Here is a 13,982-nt window from a genome sequence, read left to right on the forward strand (position 1 = left end):
CAAGCAGTTAGCAGCTTCTACTTAATCACTGGCTAAAACATCTGATTATCCTTGAGGTTGCAATCCAGCAGAGGCTCTGTGGAAAATCATATTATCTTCCCTCCATATTGTGCCTACACAAGTGGCTGTTGCAATTTGTGAAATTGGTGCAGATCTTTTGCAAGCTGATACATTTGTGGAAACTGCAACAGCTCTGTGACAATTGCCTGCTATGACAGCCCCATCCACTTCCCTCCCTCAGAGGCAAGATTTCCCCCGTTTTTCTTTCCCCTTTCTGACTGAGCAGCCCTAGAGGTCTGTTTTCTTTTTTCCTGAAAAAAACTGGCTGGATTGCTTGAAGCAGCCCGTCACTCAAGGCTGTTTCTGTAAAGAATTAACCCTTCACAATCCTTCAGCTATTTGTATAGCACTTCTAAGCTTTTAAAAAAGTGCAGTCCATCAGACCTGCATTGAAAGCCGGGGTAACTGCTTTTTGACAGCATTAATATCCTACTCCTGGGAAAGTTCTGCTTTGCATGCTTGCTTCATCTAGCTCTCACAGTCTTGCGTAATTGTGTGCATGCCCACGAAAGCCGGTGCTAAATTCTAAAGGGAGATAGTCCATTGCTTGTGGTCCTGGGAAACAGCTGTTCTTTAAGCCCAGATTGGCTACACCCGCTGTCACCTCTTCTGGACGCCTAGGCTCTGCCCTACTGCCATTCTCGCGGTACTTAAGACTTGAAAGTGGAGGGGAAGAAGAAAATACCAGCAGCTCTTAATAGCTCTGTGCACCTAACCAGCATGACCCTTGTACTTTTTCTTTCCATACCCTTCTTGAAGCTCTACAGATTAAGTTTGTACATTTGGCAGTGTTCCTTAAAGCTCTGTGTACAGAAGAAAAGCTTTGGAACCCCAACCCTATTCCATATGTTGCTAAAAGACCTGGGGCTCAAGCATGTTTTCATTCCATCCTGTAATCATTTGTTCGAGGAGGTGGGCATAGAAAAAGAGTCAGTGTGAAATCCAGAACTTGTATACACCGCCTTAAAGTTTATTTTCAGAAGCTGTATACTTAAAGACTACTGATTAAAATGCAAGAAATATTCCAGTAAAAGACTACAGAGAACATCTGAATACTAGAGTTCTAGACACAGAAGGGGATTGTAGTAGGCTTCAGGCAGTGACAGAAACAAGTCTGCTCATTCCACTGAAGTAGGACCTCTCCCTTTCACTCATTACTTCAAAGTGCAGGGGTCTCCTACAGAAGTTGCATTCAGCTGAGGAGTGGGGCTTCAGCTCCAGGCCCACCTGCTTCCAGGTAGCTAGCAAATTGTCTGCAAAGAAAAAGGGAAAGTAGGTTTACTGTCTTGTATGCTTTACATTCTTCTGTCCGCACTCTTGCTAACCTGTAGCACTGACTCCCTAAGGTACAGTTCAGTAACAAGGATCCCGAGGCGTCAAACAGCGGCTTAATTCTTTAGAGCAGTTCTTTAGTATGGCAGTGCTGGTTTTAAAGCACCAATAAATGCATCTATAAAATAAAGCCTTATACTATTAAAAGGCTACTGCCTAATCGCAGTCTGAGGTTCTTGTATGCTTTACATTCTCTGTCAGCACTCTTGCTAACCTGCAGCACTGACTCCCTAAGGCACAGTTCAGTAACCAGGATCCTGAGGCGTCAAACGGCGGCTTAATTCTTCAGAGCAGTTCTTTAATATGGCAGCGCTGGTTTTAAAGCACCAATAAATGCATCTATAAAATAAAGCCTTATACTATTAAAAGGCTACTGCCTAATCGCAGTCTGAGGCTTACTATTCTTACAGCAAAGGACATAAACCTGCTACAGAGATCTTGTAAACCAAAAGGCTCAATGTTATTCTCTTCACTAGACAGTATACACTAAGTTGAGGGAGCCAACCCCCTGCTCAGCTCATCTCCTCCTTATCCTTTAGTTTTCCACACCCTCTCCATTCAGGGGCTGTGCTGTAGCTCTACCGCTTACAGCCTGAAAGGACTGGAGGCCCTTTAACGGGAGACTGTGCCATGCATCTAGCGTAGCAGCACACATGCTCCACAGGCAAGGACTGTACGAGGTCTGCAAAAGACCTCCAAGCTCTCCCCCCACCCCACACAGCCATTTCCAACTGTAGAAAAGTTTATTCCAGGGATTCACAAGAGCCACGTGAGGGTGGGGAGGGGCGAAACTGCTCACTATACTTCCTCTTCTGCCAGCACAGCTCTGCTCACAGATGAGGGACATTTTGCCCCTCCCCACTGCAGCTTCATGATTTGCATTGCTATTTTCTGTATATTTTTGAGGTCTCTTCAGTCATCTGTCATATGCTTCAAACTTTTGTAGTTAATTCATTTTGGAGGCACAGCAAAGTGCAGTGTTTCTCCAGAGGGTCAGGAATAGCAATATGGATGATCAGGGTACCCCTTTCAGAAATGACAAAAAAAAATTCACACAAATTACTATTGCACTTTAGGATTCTCTTTCACTTACTGATAAAATAGTTCATCATCTGCGGGGTGTGATGAGGGGTGGGGGCAATACGGAGCAGCTCTTCTCCATGTGGGACCGTGGGGTAGTTTATTGCTTGGACATAGATGCTATGCCGGCTCATCATTTTGTCACAGATCTCAGTATTTTTAGCAGCATCTGCAACCTGAAGGTAGCAAGATTACACACAAGGCAAGCGGAAGGCTAACAAGTCCTAAACCATCAAACACGATTATCTGTACTAGCAAAAGTGCTCCTATGACAAAACACATGTGTTAGGCTCTGGGACTAGTACTTGGCAGATGCGGCCAGATGTGTGAACCATTAACCACTCAAACAGGTACAAGCTAGAATGAAAGGCCAGGGACTGGAGCAGAGAAAGCAAAAACACAGAGAAGGAGAGGGAAAAAAAGTAATACACGTGGTAAGTGAGTGCAAATGGCTTGGTCACCAACTGCTTGTTGCCATGGAGTCTGAAAAAGATGCTTTTAGAAGCTTTCATTTGCAGTTCCTACAGCAAACAAATGCTATCTGTTCTCCAATCAGTGCCAAGTGGCTAAACTCTCTAGGCCCCAGGCAGTCTCTCAAAGCAGAAGGGGCTGTCAACAGTCCCCCATTCCCTCCCTATGCGTTCTGCATAGTAAACCCTTATATTTTTACAGAGTTGGTGCCTCAAATTCAAATGCCAGAATCCGGCAATAAAACAAAAAATTAGATACAGTGAACAGATTAAGATTTCCTGTTTCCAAAATTAGAAGCCTTCAATATTTACCCTGATTGGAATGATGTGACTGGGACAGTGCACTACGGGAAACCCAGCATCCATCAACATTTGTCTCATGAGTTTCACATTGCGTTGGTGCTGGCGGCGAAGAATTTGTCCCTCCGCACTTTTTAGAATCTTCAGAGATTCTAGTGCACCAGCTAGGAGCATGGGTGGCAGGGAAGTGGTGAAAATGAAGCCGGCAGCATAGGAACGCACAGTGTCTATCAGAGAACTTGTACTTGCAATATAGCCCCCTACACAGCCAACTGCTTTACCTGAAGGAACAAAAACCACAATTATTTTTCCTGTTCTTACCTCTTTGCTTACAGTCAGTTAAGTCTTGACTAAATCCTCAACAAGAAGTTAGCATTTCTTAGTTCTTCACAGAAAAGAATTATTCGTTGTATGAAGTGAGGTAGTACATCTATCATAGGGCAACCATCCCAGGTTTGGGTTTTTTAAAATATATTATTTACTTATTTGAAAGCACCCCTCCTCTCTAAGCAGGAACACTGACCCATAACTGGGGGGAAAAAGATGCCACCCCAGGAAGAAGCTGGCATGAAACCTTATTTTGGAGCTTTATGCAAGGTGTGGTTTTCCTGTGAAAGCACTTAAAGCAAGATTAGCCACAGGGACTATTTACTAAATGGAATACTGAAGGAGATGGTAAAGTTCAGCCATAGTCAACAGGAAGACATATTAGCACAACACTTAGTCAATTCCTACTAGTTCTGCTCAGATAAGATAGAAATTAGCTGTTAAATTCCAGGGATAGTTTACAATTGCTTTACAAGGTAGAATTGCAATGGATGGGAAGCATATTTTGTGTAAACCAATACAATCAAAAGCAGTTCTTTAAATTTGGCTTGCAACACAAAGAACCTGAGCCTTAACATTATTACATAACCTTAAATGCCAGTTCCCCGCACAGAACTTTCTTTTCTTTTGAAAACTGCAGCTTTTCAGTTTGATGTAACCCTCAGGAATATCTCCCAGTAGAACCTGTTCTTACAATGCAGATTTACTACGTCTGTTCTTACCAAATCTCCTTACACAACACCCACATCAAGATTTCAGGATTAAGAATGTTATGTTCTAAAGCTACAGCTCTGTTGACAACTAATGTTTTCACTATGGCAATTTGCTGCCAATAGAACAGAATTTACCACAAAGATTAAAACCTTGCAGTGGTGGTATTGTATCATTTACAGTGGGGCTGAGTCATTTAGAGAGCAATCCTAAGCAGGTCTACTCAAAATCCTACTCAGGTCTATTCAGTAGGGCTTACTCGCAGGAAACCATTCTTCAGATTGTAGTGTTTGTTTCACAGGCCTCATTCAGTTACTCTATTTCAATGTTAACCTGAACAGTACAGTGGGCTCATACCTAGTGTTCCAGAGATAATATCCATTTTATGCATCACGCCATCTCTGTCTCCAATACCACCACCTTGAGTGCCATATAGTCCAACAGCATGTACTTCATCTACAAAGGTAATGGCCCCATGTTCATGAGCTACGTCACAGAGCTCTTCCAATGGACAGACAGCACCTAGCACAACATACAGAACATTAACATTTTGTTTTTCTGGGCCATACCCTCTCAAACTTCAAGAAGCCACATGTGATACAGCAAACTTACCATCCATTGAATGAACAGTTTCAAAAGCAACAATTTTGGGAGTAGATGGATCTGATTTTCTCAATAGCTCTCGGAGATGACCGACATCATTATGGCGAAATATGTGCTTTGGCACCCTACTGTTTCGAATCCCCTGAATCATGGAAGCATGGTTTCCTGCATCTGAGTAGATTTCACAACCTGAGGGGGGACAATCAAAAGACTTTAAATTAATGACTGCACTTAAAATGTGGTATTTCATAGCTGGACAGATAGCTCGTTAACTGGAGACAGCTCATTAAACTAGCTGAAGCTTAGGTGTAAGTTGGACAAAGAAGCCTACAGCAAGAGGAATTTTGTGCATCCTTCAGATGATCCATGAAGTGATCCCTTACCTGAACACTGACACCCATGCTGCTCATTTTAAGAGTTATTGTCTGTTAAAAGAGGGATTCACCCAAACCCTAAGCTGCTGCCAAATATTATCAGGATTCTCTTGCCTTTCACAAATTCTAATCCTGGGTTGCCACTACCACCTATTGTTCAAATCCAGATGTAACAGCAAAAATAACTCTGGAGTCCAGGTAGGGCAGTAACATCACTCTGAGATTTCTTAAACACTAGTATTAATTTATAGGCTGTTTTTCCTCACTGAAATGCAAGGAGGATTACAAACTTTTAAAAAATGCAACTAAAACAGTACAACACAGACAGCAAATAATTCAAGGAAACAGACCCAGATTACTCAGACAAAACTACACCCTTTCCCTTTCATAAAATACCCTCCTGCACAATTTCCTTTTACCCATTCTGTGGAGTGACAGAATCGTGGGAGGACCCTTCCGTGGGAGAATGCTTGGGTATGAGCAGGATGCCCATGTGCAGGATGGCACCTTCGAAAGACTTGGCTCAGATGAACAAAGTTGCTGCAGCGGAGCATATGAGGAGAGGCATATCTGCAGATAAGCAGATTCCAGTCCATGTTCCAATCCATGAAAGACTTTATAGGTAATAACCAGCACTTTGAACTGAACCTGGAAACTGACTGGTAATCCTCGGAACTACTGCAGAATAGCTGTAATATGCATACTCTGCTGGGCTCCTGACAGTAACTGAGCTGCGGCATTCTACACCAGTTGCAATTCCCAAGTGGTCTTCAAGGACAGACCCAGGTAGAGTGCATTACAGTCTAACCTTAAGGTTACTTAACATACGGAAACAGTAAAACTACTCCAAGATTGCTTGGGTACTGCCAGGATTACATATCACACAGAGAACTATCACAGGACAGCCAGTGTATACGCTTTAGAAATCTATTTTAACAGGAATATGTAGATTAGAAAGTTTTCACATTTTGTATCTCAGATGCTAAAGGGGGGGGGGAGGTACTGCTTACATCAAAACCACTCAAAAGTGTTTTGCCTTAGCCATCCTGTTTCAGTCAGAGGAGACCAACCATAAACCCTATCTTGACTGCGCTGACGATTACCAGACCCGTAGTTAGTTCAGAGGCAGTAAGTGCTTGCCTCAGATTAAGGCTACTAAAAAATAATACAGTACAAATCATAGGCAAATTTGTACACCACAGCAGAAAACACTCATTAGGCTCTTACCTGGCAACATTTTCTGTAATGTGAAGAGCGTCGAATCATTAGCAACAAAGCAAGAAGAGAACAACAGAGCAGCGTCTTTCCCATGGAGATCAGCCAATTCTTGTTCAAGATCAACATGGAATTTACTGGTTCCTGAAATGTTCCTGGTGCCTCCAGCTCCTGCACCATGTTGTTTAAGCGTTTCCCTGTGAGGGAGATTCAAACAGGGATGTTAACACAGCGTCAAGCGTAGTAGACGAACCAGTGACCTGACTTGGTACCGGGCAGCTTGATACATCTGTTACCTAGGCTGCATGTACCCTTGAAGTAGTTTGTTCACAAATAAGACAGGAGCATTTCCTTTTGTGAGATATAAACTGAACCCCTCTAACTAGAAAGTTATTAGCTGGTTATTGATCCAAATAGGTTGATTATTAAAAGAAAGGCAGAATCAGCAACACTGTTTATGTGGCAATAAATAGTCTTTGGGGCTAGTGTAGAGCAGAAGCTTGTGGTTTGCAGAGACTGCCTGTGACAAGATGTCCTAACTTGTAGCGGACTTCTTGATGACAAGGGTGGTGGTGGAAGAAAACAGAACATGGATGCAAGAGAAAGATACTCAAAGCTTGTATCTGACACAAAACAGTACTTTGGATAGCCAATCAGAACACATCTACTCTAACCCATCACAAGTTCAATCTGGTCATAAATTTTAATGTAGCATCTTGCACAATTCCACTGTTCTGACAGTAGGCACCCTGTAATTAGCCACCACTTTACTTTTAACAAGACTGCTTACATTACAGCTCCACACACTCGAGGGTGACGACTCATCCCAAGGTAATCATTGCTGCACCAGACAGACACTGCCTTTTTGCTGGTATGGGAATCTGAATAGTCATCTGCCATGGGAAAAATCTGGGCCCTTCGGTTCACAGTTTTGAACACCCGGTATGTGTGATCCTTTTTCTTCTCATCGATTTTCTTCTCAAAGAACTGGTCATATTGGAAAGTAGACACAGCTGGAAAACAAAGATATTAGTAAGTTTTAAGACATCACACATGAAATGTGCAACAAAGAACTTAAGAGATGCAAGCTTCGATTTCTACTAATCAGCTGAACATTATCACGCCTTACATCTTGGCAAATTATCCTGAAGCAGATGAGACACCCTTTCTGGTCTCTGCTTCAACACAATGTCCTGGAATTTCTTCAGCAAGCCATTCTGCTTTTCACCATCTGTTTTGGTGTTGACCTCCACAGTATTTTCTGGTGTCTTGGCAAACTCTAGATACGGCAAGAGGGCATTAAAAAAACAACAAAATGGTTATAGGATAGCTCAAAAAGAAACTGCATCTCTCCTTTATTATAAAGGAGTTTTGGGTGCCAGAATTCTAAAATGCGCCACCCAACATTCTCTCTCTCACCCACTCTGTTTCCCTGCCCTTCTTCCTTCTCAACTATCCTTCCTCCCATTCACTCTCTTTCAATCTCTGTCTTTCTACCCATCTACCTTCCTTCCTTCCTTCTTTCCTTCCTTCCTAGCTTTCTCCCTTCCTTTCTTTCCAAAATACTACCATTAACCCCACTCTGTCTCCCCCCCTTTTCTCTCTTTCCCCCCTATCTAACTCTGTCTCTCTCTCTCTACCTCCTCTTCTCCATTCCTCCCTTCCACTCGCCCTTCCTTCCTATCTAGGGCCCGTCGTCTACCGCCACGACGGGCTTTCCTTACTAGTGTGTAAATAAACCAGTTTTTTTGGATTACTGTAAATTAATAGAAACAAACGAAATTTCTCCAGATGCTAAAATAATTAGATACCCAGCACGTGCATGTTCACAAAGCCAATGCGATTTTTCATATCCGCCCTTAATATAACAATAGTTAATTTAAAGATGAATGCCCAGATATTGAGAGTGTTTTATGGTTAGAATATGAGCCATTCCATATTGCGGCCTTAAAAACTCTTGCTTATTAACGTAAGTGGATAACTTAAGTAGTCTGAATTTGGCAATGCAGAACTAATATAGCTAATCAGAGCTAAAGAAAGGTTACGGTTTCTCTTAAAACTAACTGGTTAGGATTACACTGATGTTCCACCTCACCATCTGCTCCTATATATGGTTCTCTGGCATTATAACTTATGAAAAACCTGACAGCAAAGCTGCTGTGAATCCATTCATGTCCCACGGCAGACAGGCAAGCAGGCATTTAGTGCAAGCAAACTGTAATTTTTTTTGCAGTCACTTCTCTATCAGTACCGTGTATTCAATTCTGTCACCACAGCATTAACTCCATGGATGGGAAATATTAATTGTACAAAACACAAGGAAAAGAAATATCTTTGATTTAGCCTGGTTTCAGAATTAAAATACCCTGAGCGTTTTTAAAAGTGGAGAAATAGGATTTAAATATTTTAATAAGAACTACTGTTGCCCTGACACCCAAACTAGCTTTAAATAAAACAGAGGCAAACATACGTACAACCACCAAAAAAATCTCAAAAACAAAAAAGCCCCCAGAGCCAATGGATGTGTTTATGTAGTTTCTATTAAAGACCTTTGTATGTGTTCTACATCACTCAAGCTTTTGTTCGGGTCTTTTCCTGAAGCATGTTTCAGCCAACAATAAAGAAACCTGTAAGTATTCAGAAAAGCCCATACCTTTCCTTACAGTTTGCATCTCCTGCACATCTTCCTGGAGTTCTAGGCTGGCTCGGCAGAAAACATTACTGTTCCCTTCATTCATCTGAGCTGCCAAGAACGGGCACTTAGTCACAGTGGCTTGGCTAGCACTCTGGCTAGCAGGAGGTGGGTGGCTTGCAGGAAGCTGGGAACTGCTGCTGTTCTGTGGAGTCACATCTGGGGAGCATTTGGCCTCTTGAATAGAAGACAAAGGCATTCAGGGAGATACAAGGCGTTCATTTTGACAGTTGCATGCATGCAGTGTCTTCAATTCAATATGAATAGCATGTGTAATACATTATCTGAGCTGTTACATCACTTATGTCAGCAGTTAAAATCTCATGGCTTCAATTAAGAACATCCCACACGCAAGTTCATGGTGCCTAAGCCGTCCTAAGAAGCACACTCAAGTTTTACCAGTTAAAATGTATAGTTTAGGAATGACTGCAAGGCTAGTATGCAGTCTATGGTGCTTGTATGTTGCACATTCCAGCTACTCAGGAGAACCTTTAACACAGTTATTATGCCCTAGCCAAGTAATGGAGTTTGATTCCAGAACTTTCTTTCCTGCCAAGCTCTTGCCTTAAGCTACTTCCTGATACACTGATGAAAAACACAGTTCAATAATGTCTACGAAACCTGCAATTAAAGACACAGACTGTAGAGACAGCAAAACTTGAAAGGGGGTTAAAAAAGTGAAGTGCTGTACAACCAGAACATCAACTATGCCGTGTGTTCTCCATTTGATATAGGCTCAAATACGATCTTGAACAAGTTCCACTGAATGCAATAGCAGTTGTATATCAGTCTTCACCTTTGTTCTTAGAATTTAAAGAGGGATGTTATAATGTAATTGGCCTCTAAAACTAGGGGAAATGCAATGTTCAAAGTTCAAATAGCTTAACCTTTCTAAGATAAAGTAAACACCTCAAAACACACTGCTGCCTTAAAATAAGGAACATGTTCATGCATATTTCCAAAACAAAGTTAATTTTTTCATGTGCAATACATACTTCCAATATAATCACTGCACTACAAAATATTACAGGCTGGAATTAGTTGCTGAATATGTATGTTTACACATGTATTATAGGAAATTTATTAGTAACAGAAACATTCTGTAGCTAGTATTACAATGGTATTACATTTCACCAGTATGTTTACCATCAACAATGAAGTTAGTATAATCCACTAGAAACTCCCCTCCCTGCAAAAAAACCACTTATGACAGCTCAAGACTTTTGTTAACCATGACAAAATATAAAGTTTAACCCTTACTCTCAGTGGCAGAGGTGGTTTCTTCAGTTTGCTGGCAGTGAGCTGCTGAAGTACTCAGGGCACGTGAAGCAGGTTTGGTCCCAACTTCCATCATTTTAGGGCAGTTCTGGGCATAGAAAAGAAGGGATTTGCCAGCCTTCTGTAAGAAAGCCTGGGATACCCTTGACAGGAATGGACAGCGTCGAACAACAGTTTCCATTTTCAGGGTTCTAAAGGAATCCTTGTGAAAACAGCAGAAAGAAAAAAATATACCGTTAACTTCCTACAAAGATGGACTGACTAGGCAGCATACCAGACATCTAAGTTAAGAATTATTAGGGCCACCTCAATATTAAACTTACAGCTTAACATATTAAACACAGCAGGTTGGGTTCAAAGTTACTCTGTTCTGTTAGCATGACAGTTCTTAACACTAGCAGAACGGCACTTTCATTGAGGAGATGGGCTACTATTGCTAATTCCCCCCACATACACACTGAAGACCACACCTTTGCTCCCTACACTATTTGTGTGGGTCCTCTGACCCCAGGAGCAGAATTTTAGAGGGCTCACTGAGCAAGAGCAATGAGTCAGAAGAGTGATGTTCTATGAGCTTCAGATCCGCCCTGAGATTATAACACATAATGATCCTTCCCTCCATGCACATAGCTCACCAGTGCGAGTATAATTGCAGCTTTTACAGGTGCAAGAGAGTAGCAGAAGGAAGCATTAAGGAATATGTAAGTAGGCTTGTTATGTATGAAGGAACTTCTTGACAATGGCAACACAAAGGTTATGAATTAAATTAGCAAAGGAAAACATACAGATGCAGTATCTCCACACACATGCATAACGACCTACCAAAATACTGGGATAATAATCCACGAATTAATTTGCTTTTTCCCCTTTGAATGCAGAGAGTGAAAGAAACTGGCAGAGAGCAAAGCCCTAAGGAACCTTGATGTTCAAAAAGGGTAGCCATGTTAGTCTGTTGCAATGAACACCACAAAGGCTGCTATGGCACCATGATGACTAACACATTTATTGTGGCATAGCCTTTTGTGGGCTAGAGTCCTGTTCAACAGATGAACAAAGTGTTACACCATCGAAGACATTCGATGAAGTGGTCTCTGAGCCACACAAGGGCTTATACTGCACTAGATCGGTAAGCCTTCATGGTACCATTAGAAGTTTTAACGGGGGGGGGGAAGAAAGGGGGAAAGTACTCATCGTAATAACGTCTCATCCGGTGTCCTAAAAGAACCGACACTAGCTTCCGAAGGGCCATCACCTTTTAGACGTAAGAAGGCTTCAGCCAGAAGACACGGACCGAGCAGACAAAACTACTTTGTTTTGACACCCCCCCCCAACCACCGCCACATTAAAGGGGGATCAAAACGAAGGAACCCCCCCCCCACAACGCGAGAAAATGACTTTTTTAAAAAAAGTGTGTACAACATGACGACAGCGAGAGCATAAAGTTAGAGAGGAGGATGGAGAGAAGATCTCAGCCTTTCGGCTCCCCTCCCCACCAGTGTTCCCTCTAAGCTGAGCTAGTGTGAGCTAGCTCAGAGTTTTTTTAGCCTCCGGCTCACACATTTTTGTTTTAGCTCAGGGAGGATGGCTCCAGAGCAAACTAATTTATGCGGTAACCAAATCGCTCGCTCACAACTTTAATGCCAGGAGCTCACAAAGCAGAATTTTTGCTCACAAGACTCCACAGCTTAGAGGGAGCCTTGCTCCCCACCGTCTTCCGCGCCCGCCCGCCCGCCTGCGAGGCGGCTCCCGCCCCTCCAACCCCAACCAGCCTCTGCCGGCCAGCGATGGAGCCCTGCCCGCCTGCCTTCTTGGCCCACTCTCTGTCGCCCCCGTAGCATCGGGCGGCCGGGACAAGGTCAGGAGACGGGAAGTGCCGGCTGGGCCTCCGCCGCCCTCAAGATCAACGCCGCCGGGGCGCCAAAGGCGAGCGCGCAGCCGGGAGGCCCCGCCAGTTCTCGAGACCTGCCTTTCCCTGCCCCCCCCTCCTCCCCCCCCTTACCGACGCCGCAAGGTCCCTTCAGAACTGCTCTTTCAATTCTCTCCGACCCGCTCCGGCCACTGTCTATATAGCCAGCCACAAACCCACTCCGCGCAGGCGCATAGGAGAATATCCGTAGCTGCGCAGGCGCAGCCTCTTCGTCGTTCAGAGAAGGTGCGCAAGATGATCTCTCCTTGCCCCACCCCCTCTGGAACGGACGCGCCTTTCGATCCCGTTCTTACCATCAACCCCCCCCCCCCCGTATCTGCCAGACTGGGTTCGCTTTCTGGCCAGTCGGCCGGCTTGTAGATATGTAGGACAACGACGGAAGGTGCCTGACGTGCGGGTTTCCCTCTGTGGTGGTGCTTTCAAGGCCAATTTGCAGAAAAGTTAGCAACCCTGTCCGTGTGTACTTGGAACTAAATCCCGCAGTGTTCGGGGGGCCGAGCTTAGTCCCAGGGGTAAGCATGTGTGGGATTGTACCTTTCCTCCTGTATGCCGGTCTTGATCAGTAGAGCCGGCCGGGTTAGGCCGGGCTCTTGTCTCGGTTTCCACGATGTGGCCGAGCTATACTCTTGCCTGCCTCGAGTTTCCCCCCCTAGGCGGCTTTCGTACCTCGCGGAAGGCACAGCTGCTGGTGAATTCAAGTTGAACGGAGGAGAGGCTTGTTTTGCCCTTTTACCCATTCTTTGTACAAACGTCCCTCGTAGCCCTACCGCCCTTGAGCTTCTGAAAGAACAGTGGCAGCCAGAGTGCAGGATGTGCAGGCAATATTATATATACACAACTATCTTTATAATTTGCAGTGATGCTGGGACTCAAGCCCCCTCCTTTAAAACCTAGCTGCTTTGCCCAAGAGGTCATGACCACTCACCTTAGACCTCTTTGTTAGCTCACAGGTGAAAGAAAGGTTTTCTTCACATACCTTTAGGCACACTATGTTTGATTATGGTTTCACCTGCTGCAAAGTCAGGTCTGATACCGGATGTCCTTAGAACACAGTGGCTTGCCCCTTGAGATGGGTGGGCTGTGGAGAGCATATAGAAATTATATAGGCTTCCTTTTTTCAGCACAGTTGCTAATGCTGGATTTCTGACTTAAAAGTATTCAGTGGCTTTGGCTCTGCTTAACTCAGTCTGCTTTCTCTCATGTATTCATTCCTTGCCTTTGAAGATCTCCCAAGATTGTACTATGGACCAGGTGCAAACAAAGAGGTGGTTGTTTGCATCTGTTTGGTAATTGGCATTCTCTTGATCACAGAGAATCCCCCAATTCCACTGTCAGTTTATTAGAAATTGAGGCTCAATATATCTTCTGTTTGATATGGATTTTAATTGATAGATCTGAGAGGGTATGACAAGGTAAAATACCTGTTCTTTTCTTAAATCTGTTTTTAACTCCTGTCCTTGGGCAGTGGTGAGAGAAAACCTACTGCTCATGTAGGGGTGGTTTTTTTTTTGGGGGGGGGCCCTGCTTCTTCCAACTTAAGCAGTTTTGCAATGGATAGGGCATTCTGAACATTATGATTAAAACAAACAACTGGCTGCCTCTGGTTCAGTAAA

At 43.6% G+C, this 13,982-nt stretch overlaps 1 protein-coding gene across 1 annotated transcript; it reads right to left on the reverse strand.

Annotated features, from left to right (window-relative positions):
• Positions 1–1,024: 1,024 nt before the first annotated feature.
• Positions 1,025–12,523, reverse strand: ALAS1 (5'-aminolevulinate synthase 1). The gene is made up of 11 exons (XM_015420908.1): positions 12,442–12,523; positions 10,425–10,644; positions 9,126–9,341; positions 7,602–7,751; positions 7,263–7,485; positions 6,485–6,669; positions 4,893–5,072; positions 4,638–4,802; positions 3,255–3,523; positions 2,486–2,648; positions 1,025–1,313 (listed from the first exon to the last, which is right to left on the reverse strand). Exons 2-11 carry the CDS (start codon positions 10,621–10,623, stop codon positions 1,153–1,155), a joined length of 1,911 nt encoding a protein of 636 aa, XP_015276394.1. The 5' UTR covers positions 10,624–10,644; positions 12,442–12,523; the 3' UTR covers positions 1,025–1,152.
• Between the last annotated feature and the right edge of the window lie 1,459 nt (positions 12,524–13,982).

The sequence above is a fragment of the Gekko japonicus genome, unplaced genomic scaffold (genome assembly GCF_001447785.1).
Source record: "Gekko japonicus isolate JY-2015 unplaced genomic scaffold, Gekko_japonicus_V1.1 scaffold2634, whole genome shotgun sequence".
In the NCBI taxonomy this organism is placed as follows: domain Eukaryota; kingdom Metazoa; phylum Chordata; class Lepidosauria; order Squamata; family Gekkonidae; genus Gekko; species Gekko japonicus.

What these genes read in the sequence shown, in the direction of transcription:
- ALAS1 (XM_015420908.1), bottom strand. Translation starts at nt 10,623, where the DNA reads ATGGAAACTGTTGTTCGACGCTGTCCATTCCTGTCAAGGGTATCCCAG. An exon ending in GATGCAAACTGTAAGGAAAG is followed by an intron (nt 7,752 to 9,125) that starts GTATGGGCTTTT and finishes TGCCGTATCTAG; the next exon opens with AGTTTGCCAAGACACCAGAA. An exon ending in GTCACATCATTCCAATCAGG is followed by an intron (nt 2,649 to 3,254) that starts GTAAATATTGAA and finishes TGCTACCTTCAG; the next exon opens with GTTGCAGATGCTGCTAAAAA.